General features: G+C 31.6%; 1 protein-coding gene and 1 pseudogene across 3 annotated transcripts in view; both read left to right on the plus strand.

The window, feature by feature from the left end:
- Positions 1–12977, plus strand: part of LOC145961983 (mitochondrial fission regulator 2) — a 75767-nt gene extending 62790 nt beyond the window's left edge. For all 3 annotated transcript variants that reach the window (XM_083082678.1, XM_083082679.1, XM_083082677.1), the window contains exons 3-5: positions 11847–11983; positions 12093–12321; positions 12810–12977. In XM_083082678.1, the coding sequence (XP_082938804.1) occupies positions 11847–11983; positions 12093–12321; positions 12810–12957 (514 nt within the window). In that variant the 3' untranslated portion in view covers positions 12958–12977. The remainder of the gene's footprint in view (positions 1–11846; positions 11984–12092; positions 12322–12809) is intronic.
- The window catches only part of LOC145961982 (uncharacterized), a 357225-nt pseudogene extending 341428 nt beyond the window's left edge, over positions 1–15797 (plus strand).
- Positions 15798–18506: the final 2709 nt, after the last annotated feature.

An 18506-nucleotide genomic window follows, 5' to 3' on the forward strand; every position in this document is an offset into this window, starting at 1 on the left:
GATGATATGGATGCATTGAATTATCATGCAATATGCGACGAATGGTCCTATCGCTGATGTTATATCGAGAAGCCAATATAGTGTCACACTCTATCGAGGAATGTTGTTAATATCATTCGTGTCGTTAATATCGTAAAACACCATCTCCGATATCGTCGGACAGGCTCTCAAGGACTTAATCAAAAGTCAAAGTACTCTCTATTCGTGTAACTCGTCATTTTGATAACTGAATGGAAACTAATTGCTCACGGAAATAACACAGTAGAAGTCGCAGAACATTGTTTACAATCGGAACAAGTGTTATACGTTGCACGGAGAATTGTATCTCTTGTACCGGAAATTGAATTTAAACGGGACGGATATTTAAACTCAAATTTCTCGAAAACGAAGCCTTAAATGGAAAAAGTTTATTCTATTTTTTTCTTATTTTTTTCATAAGGAATCGCCCTGTGCCCGCTTGTACATGTTATTCGGCCGAATCCTGTATATATACAGGGTGTAACTGAAAAAGTGCCCACGGGCGCACTTCAGTGAGCCGCGCGCCTGGTAATGTGCGTGAGCGCTTCGCCGCTACGGCGCTACGGCGCTTTGTCATGCCGCTATCGTACAATATTCTTATGTGTCGTAATAATGCGAAAAACTTTATTTTGCATTAAAAATCATATTTCTTCCGTTAAAAGCGTTTCCTTAAAGAAAATTTCGAGAAGAAGGCTAAAGGTTGGTGCTTATTGGCGCAACTTTACTCAATAATTATCGCTCTATTAAAGAAAAAAATGGTTCAGGACATTTGGACTCGATTTTTAATCAGATATAACGCTATTTGCTCCGTGGGCGCTTTTTCAGTTACACCCTGTATACAGGATGAATTTTATTTCGTGTGTCAATCTTTTTATCATGCGGGAGATTATCGACTGCATAATAAATTGATCGGTACATAAATGTCAATTATTTGGATCGACCGTATCAAAGGCTCGAATATAATGTGTAAAATTAAAGCAAATTGAAAGCTGAACTTATGTAGTATGGATTTATTATTATTATTATTATTAAAGCTACGTATTTATTATTATTATTATTATTATTGTACACATTATATTCAAACCTTCGATACGCTCGATCAAAAAAATTGATATTTATGTATCGATCAATTTATTATGCAGTCGATAATCTCCCGCATGATAAAAAGATTGACACACGAAATAAAACTCACCCTGTATATCTATCTATCTATCTATAAATATATATATATATACAGGGTGGCCCATTTTAATCCATCTAGTCGAATATCTCGAAAACCAAGCCCGGGAGAGAAAAATGTTTCAGACAAAAGTTGTTTGGTTTCGAGGGTGCCATAAGATGGTACCATTGGTTTGACCTTGAAGAGTCATTTGAAGGTCACGTGAAGGTCACTTCAATTTTTTTAAATGGCACCCCCTATTTTTTATTACATGTTCTTGTAGCTGACCTCGAGAGCTTTCCAAAACACTATAATTAAGTACCTTTTCATTAAGTACTTTTTGAGTTATGAGGCTTGAAATAATTTCTTAATTTTACATAAACCGTAAAATATCTTGTAAAATATTCATTTTTCGATTATCTTACCTTAATACTTTTACGTACAACATAATGAGAGGAATCAATTGGTGTAAAGAAAACACATAGTTGTTTTGAAGAAAAAATATGTAATTTGCAATTAACAATTCCATATTTTCTCTTAAAAACAACTATGTTTTTTCTTTACACCAATTGATTCCTCTCATTATTTTGTACATAAAAGTATTAAGGTAAGATATTCGAAAAATGAATATTTTATTAGATATTTTACGGTTTATGTAAAATTAAGAAGTTATTTCAAGCCTCATAACTTAAAAAGTACTTAACGAAAAGGTACTTAATTATAGTGTTTTGGAAAGCTCTCGAGATAAGCTACAAGAATGTGCAAAAATATATAGAGTGTTCCATTTAAAAGAATTGAAGTGACCTTCACGTGACCTTCAAATGACTCTTCAAGGTCAAACCAATGGTACCATTTTATGGCCCCCTCGAAACCAAATAACTTTTGTCTGAGACATTTTTCTCTTCCGGGCTTGGTTTTCGAGATATTCGACTGGATGGATTAAAATGGGCCACCCTGTATATATATATATATATATATTCTATATATACAGGGTGTCCGATTCGTGAGGGACCAAACGAAAAGTGATGATAGATTGGGTCAAACTAAGAAGAAAAGTCCTCTACCATTTTGCAAAATTCGCAATAATTATTAAGTAATAAGCAAAAATGTCACATGAAGGTTACCTTTAATTTTTTAAATGGAACCCCCTATTTTTTAATAGGTATTCTTATAGCTTATCTCGAGAGCTTTCCAAAACACTATAATGAAGTATTTCTTCATCGAGTACTTTTCGGGTTATGAGGCTTGAAATAATTTCTTAATTTTACATAAACCATAAAATATCTAGTAAAATATTCATTTTTCGATTATCTTACCTTCATACTTTTATATACAAAACAATGAGAGGAATCAATTGGTGTAAAGAAAAAACATAGTTGTTAAAAAAATATGTAATTTGCAATTAACAATTACATATTTTTTCTTAAAAACAACTATGTTTTTTTTTACACCAATTGATTCCTCTCATTATTTTGCATATAAAAAGTGTTAAGGTAAGATAATCGAAAAATGAATATTTTACTAGATATTTTATGGTTTATATAAAATTAAGAAATTATTTCAAGCCTCATAACTCGAAAAGTACTCAATGAAGAAATACTTTATTATAGTGTTTTGGAAAGAGATAAGCTATAAGAATACATAATAAAAAATAGGAGGTTCCATTTAAAAAATTAAACCTTCATGTGACATTTTTGCTTATTACTTAATAATTATTGCGAATTTTGCAAAATGGTAAAGGACTTTTCTTCTTAGTTTGACCCAATCTATCATCACTTTTCGTTTGGTCCCTCACGAATCAGACACCCTGTATATATATATATAATATATAACTTCATTATAGTGTTTTGAAAAGCTCTTGAGATGAGCTGCAAGAATATGCAATAAAAAGTAGGCGGTTCCATTTAAAAAATTGAAGGTGACCTTCACGTGACCTTCAAGTAACTATTCAAGGTCAAATTAATGACACCATCTTATGTCCCCCTTGAAACCATACAACTTTTGTCTGAAACATTTTTGCTGAAAATGCTTCGTTGAAGAATTATCCAGGTGCGTTTTTTAAAATGGGACACTCTGTGTATTTTCAAGTTTTCATATTCCTTATCGATCAAAATTTAAAAAACTATATATATATATATATACACAGGGTGTCTCATTTTAAAAAACGCACCTCGATAATTATGGAGAAAAAATATGTAATTTGCAATTAACAATTACGTATTTTTTCCTAAAAACAACTATGTTTTTTCTTTACACCAATTGATTCTTCTCCCCCAAGCTATACAACTTTTGTCTGAAACATTTCTTTCTAAAATGCATAGTTTATGAAATATTCGACCGTTTCCAGACTTTTGGTATACCCTGTATATATATATATATACATATATCCCACACAGCAAGATGATAACAGAAAGAACTCTTAATGTTCTCTCATTTAAGATATAGATATCCAAAAATTTCTTTAGAAAGACAACATAATGAGATCAGAAAGAGCTCTTATGCGTCATATCCAGAGAACAAAAGGACTTCTTCTGAAAATCATCAAAAAGATAACTTTTGAGATATCTTATAATAAATATCAAAAAGATATCTTAAACTAGATATCTTTAGGAGTTCATGTTTATGATGTCGATAAAACATCCAGTTTAAGCATTCAAAACATTATTCTGTGAATTTTCTTTTATCGATAAAAGTGCCTCTAAAAGACTTACAAGCCTTCTGATTGATTACAAGTCAATTTTAGAGGTACTTTTACCAATAAAAGAGGATTCAGAATATGGACCTAAGAAAACGCAAAGTCTTTGGTGAGATATTTTTAGCAAGCTTTCCAAAGTGGATTTTTTTCAATATAACTATTGTTAACAATGTGAAAAATAAAGATAGTATATAAAGAATAATCAATCGTTCTCTGTTCTTCATACTGTCAAACTAAGCATTTCAACAGAGACTTCGTGCTTCTTTGGTGTTCTCAATTAACGCTACTTCAAATAATCATTATTATTAAATGATTTTTAAAAGTGACATTAAAATTTGTGTAATGAAAATTTTAATGTCATTAAATGATAACTTTATAAGTTAGAATTTACTTTTACAGATTCCTGTGTAGAAAGAAAGCAAGCCATTTATATTAGAAACATATTAAACTAATTTTAGTATCACTTATTTCAATAGCTATTTTGAAATAATATATTACTTAATTTATTTTAACAATAATTTATTATATAATACATATACATACACATACATACATACATACATACATACATACATACATATACAGGGTGATTCTGAATAACTTTATGTTTTTGCAAAAACATAATCTTGACCGAATTCTAAGACGATTTTTCCTTTGGCAAAATTTCGTGCAAAGCATAGTTTTTGAATTATTAAAGGAAGTAGTTAACGTATGACGGGTCGAATACAAGAGGCAGGCAAGGGTGGCGTGATTCACCGTCAGACGCGGGCGCTCACGCGGGGCGCCTTCGGCGATCAGCTGGTCGCTATACTATGCACGGACATACATGCGAATACATACATTCTCTCTCACTCTCTCTCTCTCTCTCTCTCTCTCATTCGCTCACTTACCCGTGGTTTTTTTTTTTTTTTTTTACGAGGGGAAAATGCATTTTATGCATACTCACCGGTCGGTCCGGTGAGTTATGTGGGACTCGAGTACCAAGTCGAATTACCAACTCGGTACTCCCTACCCACTAAAAACCCCTCTCTTTTCACGAATTTCCTTTGACACACTGTCCCTCTGACTTCTCGAGATCTGTTTTCACATAACGTCAAAAAATAGTTATTATTACCTTGTTCGATGACTTTTGATGTATTGCTGTAATTGCTTGAAGGAGAAATGAATTTTCCGATAGATCGTACGTTCTCAAATTTAACGTAGATATCACGTTGCAAAAGACAAGAAATCCACACTAAATTATTAACTGAAAGTTTTTCTTCTTTCATGAACTGTATTCTTTTATAAACTTTAACGTAATCACATTTATTTACTCACTCGATGAGACGAGAAATTTACTAATGACTCTATCACTAATCACTATTAATCACTGTCGAATAATAACTGTTGGCGATTAAAAATCACTCGATTAAAGAAAGACACGTGCATATACGTTATTACACGACGCGACGACGCGACAACGCGACGATATTTACCCGGTGACAGCAAACAGTTTTTGGTTATGGTAGGTTACGGTAAGTTAAGGTAACAGCGCTGTCGAACGTGAACATGTGTTTGATTGAAGACGCGACAATTTAGCGTATAATATTATTTCATTTATCATATGATATTTATACATCGTATATTTGTTTTAAAATTAATTAGAATAATTAAATGTTTAATACTTTCACTATTAATGTTAAATATTATTTATTATTAATACTAAATATTATTATTACATATTCTTAAATATTATTATTAATATTAAATATTTATTTATTATTATTAAATAATATTAAGTAACATATTATTAAATAATATTAATTAATATTAAATATTTATTTATTATTATTAAATATTATTATTAATATTAAATATTTATTTATTATTATTAAATATTATTATTAATATTAAATATATTTATTTATTATTATTAAATATTTATTAAACTATTATCTGATTGAAAATCGATAATCATATGAAAATAATATGAAAAAATATCATTAAATTCTGACGTTTCAATCTCTCTTGGTTTTTTCTTATGGTTTTAAAAACGAAAGAAAATGTTCCAAATGTTCAAAAATATTGGTCGCTCTGAAAAGAGCGGATTGTTTCCGATCGCCCTAAAAAGGGCCGATTAATTTAGAAATTATAGTAGGTGCTCGAAATGACCATCCATCCTAACGCAAGCTCTCATGCGTTTCAATAAATTTTCTTGGACATTCTTCATTACGTCTTTTTCGATAGACCATATGGCATATCGTAATCTTGTTTCTAAATCTTCAATGTCTTCAGGGAGCGTTTTATAAATTTTTTCTTTGCAATATCCCCAAAGAAAAAATCCAATGGAATGAGATCCGGAGATCTTGCAGACCAACGTATCGAACCATATCGGCCCATCCAGTGTCCAGGAAACTCGTTGTTTAAAAAATTCGTCACAATTCTGGCATTGTGAGGTCCAGCACCGTTTTGTTGAAATATAATTTTGTTTCTTTCCAATAATGGTACTTCTTCTAGGAAATCTGGTAGATTATTTTTTAATAAGTCTATGTATGTTGCGCTGGTTAAAATATCCGGGAGAACAACTGGGCCTAGTATTTCAACTCCCATGATTCCAGCCCAGATATTGAGCTTCCAACGAGTCTGGAAATTCCTGACTCGTGTAACTCTGGGATTTTCATCGCTCCACAAATGCATGTTATGCAAATTAAATAATCCTCCTCGTGTAAATAGCGATTCATCGCTAAATATTATACGAGAAGGGAATCTGGGATCTCTATCCACGCTTCTCAGAAAATTTTTGCAAAAGACTTCTCAGAGGATAATCTTCTGGTCGTAAGTGTTGCACGCGGGTATGAAATGCGTGCAATTTTTCTTCTCGCAATATCCTCTGTATTGTCGAATACGAAAAGTTATGCTCTCGAGCAATACTCCGAATACTTGTTTCAGGTTCCTGCTCGAGAGCCCGAATAACTGTTTCCGTATTCCGCAAATTTCTTGCGTTACGATTTCGTCCAACGTCATGTTTGTTCAGGAGAACGTTGCCCGTTTCGTACGCCCGTTTATCTTTGAGCTGCTCCAAGTATGGTAGCAGCCGTTGGATGTCTTGGCTGATTTGAATATAATTCGGCGTATCGTCTTTTAGCGACGTAATGTTCCCCATGGCATTCACCGAGTGCCATTAGAATGTCGTAATATTCTTCATTTGTGTATCTTGCCATGTTGTCTTGACGCTACTAATGATCGAAGGGTTATTGATTGCAGCATCGATCGCCTTATCTTATTTATACGATCCTCGCGGGGGGTCCATGCCCCCTCCGCGCCTCCCGCGACGAATCCGCGACACGCGAGTCGCGACTTACTTATATTATCATATAAAATATTAATATTAAATATTTATTTAAGATAATAGTAAAAGTAATAAATATTGTAAAAACACTTACTTAATCTAATTAATTTTTAAATAGATATCATACGATGTATGGTTATCACACACATTCATGATAATAATAATATTAATATGTTAAATGTTTATTATGTTTACCGCATTCTTCAATCGAACACATGATCGCGTTCGATAGCGTCAGTAGTACCTTAACCTACCGCAACCTACCATGACAAAAAACTGCTTTCAGTCGCCGAGTAATTATCGTCGCATTGTCGCGTCGTGTAGTAACGTGTCCGCGCGTGTTTCTTTCATCGAGTGATTTTTAATCGCCAACAGTTATTATTCGACAGTGATTAATAGTGATTAGTGATAGAGTCATTAGTAAATTTCTCGTCTCATCGAGTGAGTAAATAAATGTGATTACGTTAAAGTTTATAAAAGAATACAGTTCATGAAAGAAGAAAAACTTTCAGTTAATAATTTAGTGTGGATTTCTTGTCTTTTGCAACGTGATATCTACGTTAAATTTGAGAACGTACGATCTATCGGAAAATTCATTTCTCCTTCAAGCAATTACAGCAATACATCAAAAGTCATCGAACAAGGTAATAATAACTATTTTTTGACGTTATGTGAAAACAGATCTCGGGAAGTCAGAGGGACAGTGTGTCAAAGGAAATTCGTGAAAAGAGAGGGGTTTTTAGTGGGTAGGGAGTACCGAGTTGGTAATTCGACTTGGTACTCGCGTCCCACATAACTCACTGGATCGACCGGTGGGTATGCATAAAATGCATTTTCCCCTCTCTCGTAAAAAAAAAAAAAAAAAAAATTACAGGTGAGTGAGCGAATGAGAGAGAGAGAGAGAGACAGACAGACAGACAGACAGACAGACAGAGAGAGAATGTATGTGTTCGCATGTGTGTCTGTATGTGTGTAGCGACCAGCTGATCGCAGCAGGCGCCCCGCGTAAGCATCCGCGTCTGACGGTGAATCGCGCCACCCTTGCCTGCCTCTTGTATTCGACCCGTCATACGTTAACTACTTCCTTTAATAATTCAAAAACTAAGCTTTGGACGAAATTTTGCCAAAGGAAAAATCGTCTTAGAATTCGGTCAAGATTATGTTTTTGCAAAAACATAAAGTTATTTAGAATCACCCTGTATATAATATTTCTAAACAAATTATACTAAGAAAGAAGTGATATAATCCCTAAAAACTTACCTTTTTAAAAAAAAGGGCGCCAAGTTCAAACGCTAATTGTATCCAGTTGTCGTATTGTCTACAAAAATAGTGATATAAAATATTGTGCCAACTAAGGATAAAAATTTGTACAAGATAAATAGAAGGAAGAAAACTTGTACAAGTTAAATAGAAATATTTTAATTGAAAACATTGTTATACAAAATAGTTGTTTTAATTTTCAAAAATAATAACATTGAAAAATTAAAAATTTATTTAAAAATTGAAAACTAAAAATTAATAGAAAACAAAAAAGTAAAAAAAATTTTAATTAAAAAAACGGCTTTATTCAAAGGTTTAGCTTTAACCGCGTAATCTTTAATGAACTTCCTGAAATAATTAATGAGGCCCAAAAATCTGAATTTCTATAAGTTTTTTGATCTAATTATAAATTTTTCAAAATTAACAATTAGATAAGATTCGATACTCCACATTACCAATTGATTGACTTGCTAGGATATTCTGATTGGTCAATCGTATTCGTTATCGTAGGCATCGATATGTGTGGATGTATATTATCGGAATATGCAAAAGGACTCTCTTTAGCGAACTAGACACAATATTATGTCCGTGGATCAATCAAGATCGAGTCGAACGCAGAAACACAACCGGTCTACACACGTTTCTTATCACACTTACGTTCGTGAAATATAAATAATGTTTTATAAATAGTGAATGTTTTATAAATAGTGATGTTTTTATAAATAGTGAAACTTTAATAAACACAATGAATATTCACAAAGTAGGAATTATACATAATAATACGGGTTAGACTGAACTATTTGTTATTGATAAATCTGACAATCTTGAAAGTATCCTGGAGATAATTCTCGGTTTCAGCACAGTTTCCAATATCGTGAACACTATGATTAAATTCAGAGACGCTACAATACATAGAGCGATGAAGACTACGATGTATTATACAGATTATAGAATAAAAGAAATGAAATTTTATAAAAGAGTTATATAATATGCATACAGTAATGCCATATAAATATGTTTTTGTTGTTGTTGTCATAACATAATTAACAGAAAAAAGAGAATCTTTTTCTTTCAGGAAGCATTATATTTTGATTAAAAGATATATTAGAGCATATTTCTTTTATGTAGTATGTATAATTTATATGTATAAATATTTATATTGTTACATCCTTAATCTTCGCGGTCAATGAAGATCATTAAGTCGGTATTAAAATTATAGAATGAAGAAATGTTTGATTGTCATGTCACATTATCAGGAATTGTTAAACAACGATCTAGAGACTAACTATCTTAGATGTGGAACAATTGTCTGAATCTAAGACAGTTGTTTTCAGCGGTACATTTTGGATTTGAGTATAGGTTTAGATTTAAATTTATAGGTTTTTAGGTTTGGGTTGGTGTCTACTTCCATCTATCAATATAAAAAAAAGTATTCGTGTATTTGCGTCATTTTTAAAACTTCTATAAAATGTCATAACTTGCTTTTTAGGCTGGATATTTTTTTTCATTGGATTTGTTTCACAAAACCAACTATCTTTCTGAAAGATAAAATTATATATTCGGATTTAAAATATTCAAAGTTATCACAGGATCTCATAAGCGCGTGAACAAAAAAAAATTTAATATCGAATGTCTCCAAAATTGTAAAATTTTTATAGAATACATCTTATTGTATGACTTCATTTTTTCGATCAATTTCGCTGTATAATGAAATATTGTTGTATTTTGTATATAAAATATTTGGCACATTACATATAATCTTATATTAGCTTAATCACATATTTATATACGCGCACCGGCAGAAATGGTGTCCCGGTATGCTTGTGTTGATGCTCACAGACGTCATACTCACACAAGCGAAGCACGCATGTACAGTAAGCGACAACGATTCTTTTCTAGGCGGGGCAAGGGGAGCATAGAACTGGCCAATCAGCCGGCAGCGCGGCAGTGGCTGATTGGTTAGTTCTACGCTCCCCTTGCCCCGCCTAGGAAAGAATCGTTGTCGCTTATTGTACGTGGGCCGAGTAGCGAAGGAGAAAGTGGGGGTAAAGTAGTAGGGGGGCGTTCCGATGTTGCGTTTTTCGCGCACAGCATAAGAACGAGAGAGAAAGCATTACAAGACGTGATACCGAGTTAAAGGTGTCCAATAGCCGTCTCTCTCATTCGACGCTCGAACGAGAGAGTGCGAGCGAGACAGTTATATATCGCGCAAGACATGGCGCTGTTTCTATACGTGTCTCGTGCGCTCTAGTATTGATATGCATATTTTCTTTTCTTTCTTTAATAAATGCGACTTAACCGCGTGCACTAAAGGTCGGCATTCATTCTATTAAATTAAATAATAATTAAATTATATAAAAAGACAAAATTTAATGAAGAATAAATTCTTGTCTCACGTACGTGCGCGCTTCGCGTGTGTGCGTATGACATCGACCGTTCACACATACATACCGGGACACTATTCCTACCGATGCGTGTACATACATGCAAATATATACCATCGAAATGTTTACGCAGTATTATGTATTGGTAATTCCGTTTCACTCATGAAATAAGAAGTTTCAATGATTTTGTTGAATTCTATAGAACGTTTAAATAAGTTCTTGTAATCAAGGGAGTAAACACAAAATAATTACTTTTTGATTTGTTCCATTGAGATAAATTATGAAGCATGAAAAAGTAAAATGTTAAAATTTTAAGTCTTGATTCAAACTATTTATCCCATATTCAATGGATCCAACAGAATATGTGTATGTGCAAAGTTGAATGAAAGTAATATCATGTATTGAAGTTTAAATTCTTTGAATTATTCTAAGAAAAAGTTTTTCGCGAATACATTTAATAGAATGATTTTCTAAGAGAAAGTTTCTTATGAACACATTATTTGATTCTCTGAATACAACGCTTGGTCGCATCTTATATATTAGTTAACTATGAATTATATGTATAATAAATTACTAATTAGCTAATTATGAATTATATAATAAATTATGACAAATAATTCTCTTTAAAAGATTTATAATAATGTTGGTTATTTACCACAATTCTACATAATTAGATTGTTGATTTTTATTAATCTTTTAGAACTTAATTTAGAACATCATTTCTATTGATTGAATAATATAAAATTACAATATAAAAAAAGAAACAAAGAAATTCACAGTTTTTATTTGACAAATATTTTTAAAAATATTTATAAAAATTTAAAAATATAACAAATAATGAAGTCTTCAAATTCCTATTTTTCGCTTTTCATTCAAAATTAACTACAAACTATATGGACATGACAGAATTTAATCAAGATCTAGTATAAGTGTGCGTGCATGCATATGTATATTCATTGCAATATTATCACATGCGATATTATTATCATTCTACAATTTAAGGCTTTCCGGTAGTAGACCAGATCTACTAGAACCAATTAGTTTTGGATCTGAAGTAAGATTACTTGCGTTGGAACAAGAGTTGCAAGAGCTTAGAGAACAAATCTCAACAATTGTAAAAAATAATAAACTGTCTAAGTGTACGTACGAAAAAAAAAAATATATATATATATATATATATTCTGTTATACTCAAAGAATAATCAAAAAGATTTATTAATCAAAAAATTTAGAGATCTATCTCTTATAGATGCATCTGTCACATCTTTACCCAGTGGAGCAGACAAAGGAAAATCTTTGACAATATCACCACCACCTCCACCTCCTCTTCCACCACCTACAACACCACATATCGCGAGAAGAGCTAGTCTGCAAGATCATAAAATTGAGGAGCGCAAAAAAATTCCACTGAATCCACAGAAATCAACAGATAATATACTTAAAGATATCGATAATATAAAATTAAAATCAATTGCAAGGTAATTTATTAAATGCGTGATATCTTATGATTTTTTAATGCAGCATTACTTTACGATATAAAAAGTAAGAAAATATGTAAATTTTCTCCTTGCATTTTACGAAAAACTCGAAATAAATTAATTGTATTGATATATTATAATTTATTAAATATATTTATGTATCTTTCAGTTTAAATAATCATTTAATTAAATTAAAAAATAGCTCTATAAACATTTGATTGAATGTCATAAAGTCATTAAAAACTTATGATATATATAGATTGAATTGTTTTTTTACTGATAATAAATTTTTAACTAATTTATGTCTATTGAATATGAATTATTTATAGATATGAAGTGTTATATGAGAAATTAATTTTAACACATAATGCTAGGAAAAAATTTATTCGATTTCTAGTTTCTAATGTTAGAACTAAGTACACCTTAGAAGCTAGGAGCTATAATAAATTTTATAGAATAAAATAAAATGATGTTATATCGATTCACAGATCTCCAGGTGGACATTCTATTCGGATAAAACGTGAAAACAGTCCATGCAATGATTTGCAGGAAATTTTACGCAGACGCTACATCGCGATGCAATCTCCCAACAACAGGAATTCATCAGTTAACTTAACTATAGACAATTTGTTTTGAACATTATATGTGTGTGACAATATTCTGGAGTATTTTCATTGTATGTAGATGTTGAAATTTAGAACTTCTACACAAGCAAGCACTCTCTTGTGACACATACACACACACCGAAGCATATATACAGGATGGTTTAAAAGTAGAAACGACCAATTATTTCCGAAAATAATAGTCCTATGGGAAAATATTTTAGAAAAAAGTTGTTTAAAACGATCTATTTATTGATCTCATCAATTTAATCTTGGATGACGTCGCCAAAGTCAGGGCAAGGTCACCTTCAATTTTTTAAAACCCCATATTCTTGTAGCTTACTTTGAGAGCTTTCTAAAACGCTATAATTGAGTTATTTTTTATTAAGTATTTTTTTATAAGACGAAATAATTTCGGTAATTATTTACATTAACGACACCTCGCCGATGAGTTTGACCTTTACATATGTTGTAGAGGTGAAGTTGCTGGTTAATGAATTTTTCTCTTTATTTTATTTAGCGGTCTCTTATAGTTTTTGAAATATTTAACAAAAAAGATTTTGAGTGTATGTGTGCGTGTGCGTGTGTGTGTGTTTGTGTGTGTGTGAGATTAAAACGTAACTTTCTGACACCATATACATTTAATACACAAACAACATGGACTGTTTGTATATTAAAAGAAGCTTCATCCCTTCCCCTGCATCTTCACCTCAAAAAACGGTTTCCATTTTGTGTAAAAGTACAATTTTGGTTATATAATACATATAACCCAAGCCAAATTTTAGTTGTAAATCAAAAATAAGTTTGAATTAGATTATATCTTCCAGAAGTGGAGTTCCCCCGTAGGTAGGACAAAACTCACGGTATCCACGCAAGATGTACTTTGCAAGATGAAGCGAAAGCCATGGTTAAATGCAGAGAAAACTTCGCTTCATCTTGCAAAACATACAGGGTGTTCAAAAAGTCCCGGACCGGTTGAATATTTCATAAACTATACACTTTAGAAAGAAATGTTTCAGACAAAAGTTGTATGGCTTGAAGGGGGCCATAAGATGGCGTCATTGGTTTGACCTTGAAAAGTCGTTTGAAGGTCACGTGAAGGTCACCTTCAATTTCTTAAGGGGTCATACTCAGTCAGAAATTTCAAAAAATCGATTTTTGGATTTTTACATTTTCTTTATGTACAACATTCAGAGAATATTCCTTGAAAATTTTAAGTTAATCCGATTAAAATTGACGGAGTTATAGGCGTTTAAAGTACGCACCGCTCGACCGTTAGGAACAGATATAGACCGGCAGTTGTACGTGGGACAAAGGGCTCTCCTTTTTAACGGTCATGTATTATATTCCGTTAATATATGTATTTGTGTTAGTAAATACTTGTATTAGTGAAAGATCCTGTACATTTATAGTGGTAAATACAGAGTTTTCGGGTCCAAGGTGAACGAAATTCAGAGCCGGTCAGGTGTTGACGTCGAGCTGTACAGTAAAACGTTTGCTTCAAAAACAATCTTTCGATTTCGAAGTCACTATGAATCGAGATTCTAAAGGAAAAGGTTCCAGAGAATTACGACAGACGGAAAATGTTCGAAAATCAAGAGCAAAAAAAAGGAAACAATGTTTTAATCCGAAAAATGTTGAGAGTGACAAAAAAAGTTTTAGTGCATCTGCGAAAAAAATAAAGATGCAAAAATATATTATTGTGCCGCAAGATAATTTTATAGAATACAGGATTTTGAACTTCGTTACTGTATTTGCTACAATTTCAAATTTTGTTAAATGTAAAGAGTGTGGCGGTGATATTAAATTTCAAACAGCAAGTGCACGCGGAAATTAGTCCAAAAATTATTCCAAGTGGATTGAAAATTGTTGAACTTGCTGCACACATCTCTGCCTGCGTGTTTAACGAAGGTTCCGGGGCATTATTACAAATGTTTGAGACCATGGGGATACATAGTGGCCCAAATGCCCACCAATATGTAACAACAAAAGATGCAGTCCGCGTTTATACGGCCGACCACCGCGCGCAGCAGGCAACTCGGGAAGGTAGAATGCTTCGTCGACAGCACCAAATAGATATTTTGGAGGCTTCAACTTCTACAGAGAAGATATTATATGGGCTTGGAATAGATGACTCTATGTAAGTTAAAAAATTAACATTTTATTTAAGTGTAAACCAGTCTCGAAAGTTTAAACGCGTTTTTCTCGAAATCGCATTTTTGAAATCGGTGACCAAGATATCTCGAAAACTACTGCATCGATTTATTTCCCACTTTACAGGCTTATTTTAGATATATAAAACTAGTCTTTGAACGAAGGGTTTTTTATTACGATGTATAGTTTTTTTTTTATTCACGAAAAACGAGCGAAATTTCCAGCGAAAATCGACACTTTAACTTTGAACGTCCGCCATTTTGTTCCAAATCAATATTTTGAATTTTCCTTCGTTCAAAGACTAGATAATTTAATATATTAAAGAAATCTTTTTGAATTTTTTATTTCAGATGATCCAGATCCGAGCAGCAGTGGTCACAGCAAAACCAATTTTTTAAAAGGACCTTCATAAAAATAGCTATATTTTTTTTATTTATTAATATTTTTTATTTAAAAAAATTGTGTTGTATCATAAAAGTGTACTCTCTTACATAAAAAGAAACAAAATCTTTTTATTCTTCTACTTTTTGTAAAAAAAATTCCCAAAAATCACCTATTTTTCGGCCTCCTGACTGAGTATGACCCCTTAAATGGAACCACCTATTTTTTGTTACTTATTCTTGTAGCTTATCTCGAGAGCTTTCCAAAACACTATAATAAAGTATTTCTTCATTGAGTACTTTTCGAGTTATGAGGCTTGAAATAATTTCTTAATTTTACATAAACCATAAAATATTTAGTAAAATATTCATTTTTCGATTATCTTACCTTAATACTTTTATGTACAAAATAATGAGAGGAATCAATTGGTGTAAAGAAAAAACATAGTTGTTTCGAAGAAAAAATATGTAATTTGCAATTAACAATTACATATTTTTTCTTAAAAATAACTATGTATTTTCTTTAGACCAATTGATTCCTCTCATTATTTTGTACATAAAAGTATTAAGGTAAGATAATCGAAAAATGAATATTTTACTAGATATTTTATGGTTTATGTAAAATTAGAAATTATTTCAAGCCTCATAACTCGAAAAGTACTCAATGAAGAAATACTTTATTATAGTGTTTTGGAAAGCTCTCGAGATAAGCTACAAGAATAAGTAACAAAAAATAGGGGGTTCCATTTAAGAAATTGAAGGTGACTTTCACGTGACCTTCAAACGACTTTTCAAGGTCAAACCGATGACGCCATCTTATGGTCCCCTTTCAAGCCATACAACTTTTGTCTGAAACATTTCTTTCTAAAGTGCATAGTTTATGAAATATTCAACCGGTCCGGGACTTTTTGAACACCCTGTATGCATGAACACAATAGGTTCCGCTCCCCTTACAGAGGGGGGCTCCCCATTTTCAGAAGATATTATCTAACTCAAACCTAATTCCAATTTTGAATCACAAATAAGGATAATTGTGCAGATGTACGGAGCCACTTCCGATTTCAATAATTTTCACATATGTTGTCAAGGTTAACACTCTGAGTAATGTTATAAAGATTTTAGCCGGCGCTCATTGTTTATTTAAAAGTTATTAACAAAAGAATTTCACAATTTTAATGCTTTTTATCTCCGAAAATATTGATTTGAGAAAAAAAATTTTAAGCAAAAAATAAAGCCGCTGAAAAACTCTACAAAAAAGGTTATATACATTTCTTCCATAAACCTACTATTTTAGCTGTTATATAAAAAAATAATAATTTTAAATACATTTAATACAATTTAAATTTATATAGAATTTAATACAATTAAAAATTATCACAAATGTATGTGTACACATACACACACACACACACACGCCGGTAGGCAAGGTGGACCTCGCTTTATAACTTACAGCATATATCCATCGTGATTCAACTCTTCGCAATGCGTCCCCTATCGGCGGGGTGGTTGTGGGAGGGGGGCCGAAGGCCCCCCCTTGCACCTCGCGCGCGCGCGTGTGTGTGTGTGTGTGTACACATACATTTGTGATATTTTTTAATTGTATTAAATTTATTTAAAATAAAGAATAATAATTTTAGGAAGTAGCATAAATGTTTATTTATTGTAATTTATAATTCATTTATATTTTCATTCATAGGATACATAGCAGCCATTATTCGAAAGAAAGCATCTAATCGGTTTATCAGTTATGTAAAATTAAGAAAATTCACTAAAATTTGGTGTGGATCACGTCATATAACCATTCTATGACGTAAAATTGTGTTCTATTCATTAAACTCTTTTGGTTAATAATTTATTAATAAACAACGAGCGCGGGCTGAAATCTTTATATCATTACTCAGACTGTTGACAACGTACGTGAAAATGATTGAAATCGGAAGTGGCTCCGTATATCTGCATAATTACCCAAATAAGTTTGGGTTAGGTTATATCTTCTGGAAGTCGAATCTCCCTACAGGGAGCGAAACCCACTGTGTCCACGCGTGTATTTTTCAAGACCAAGCGAAGGCCATCGTTAAATGTAAAGCAAACTAAATAACAAAAATACTCGGAATATATTGTAAACAAATACCTGATGCATGTAGTTTGTATAATAAATATATATGGTGTCAGAAAATTATGTTTCAATCACACACACTAAACTTTTTCCATTAAGTACCTCAAAAAATATAAGAAACTGACAAATAAAACAAAGAGAAAAATTAATCAGCAACCTCATCCCTACAACTATGTAAAGCCAAGCTTATCGGTGAGATGTCCGTTAATGTAAATAATTACCATAATTTCTTAAGACATAAACTGTAAAAAATATCTCGTAAAATATTCATTTTTCGATGATCTTATCTTAATACTTTTATGTATAAAATAATGAAAGGAATCAATTGTAAAAAAAACACATAGATGTTTTAAAAAAAAAATATGTTACTGTTAATTGCAAATTACATATTTTTTCTTAGAAAAAAGCTATATGTTTCTTTTACGCCAACTGATTCCTCTCATTATTTTGTACATAAAAACATTGAGGTAAGATCATCGAAAAATGAATATTTTACGAGACATAATGCATAAAAGTATTGAGGTAAGATAAAAAAATCGAATTATCAAAAAATTTTGAGAGATATTTTACGAGATATTATAGTTTATGTAAAATTAAGAAATTATTTCACGTCTAATAACTCGAAAAGTACTTAATGAAAAGTAACTTAATTATAATGTCTTGAAAAGCTCTCAAAGTAAGTTACAAGAATATGCAATAAAAAATAGAGGGTTGCATTTAAAAAACTTAAAATGACCTTGTCTTGACCTTGGCAATCTAAGATCAAAGTGATAAGATCGGTAAATAGATCGTTTTAAACGCTACAATATTTTTCTAAATTATTTTACCATATATAGGACCATTATTTTTGGAAATAATTAGCTGTTTTCAGACTTTTAAATCACCCTGTATACGTGTATGTGTGTGTGTGTATATATATATATATATATATAT

Source organism: Camponotus vicinus, unplaced genomic scaffold (assembly GCF_025532165.1).
Source record: "Camponotus vicinus isolate PSW18456_S1 unplaced genomic scaffold, iyCamVici1.0 SCAF_11, whole genome shotgun sequence".
In the NCBI taxonomy this organism is placed as follows: Eukaryota; Metazoa; Arthropoda; class Insecta; order Hymenoptera; family Formicidae; genus Camponotus; species Camponotus vicinus.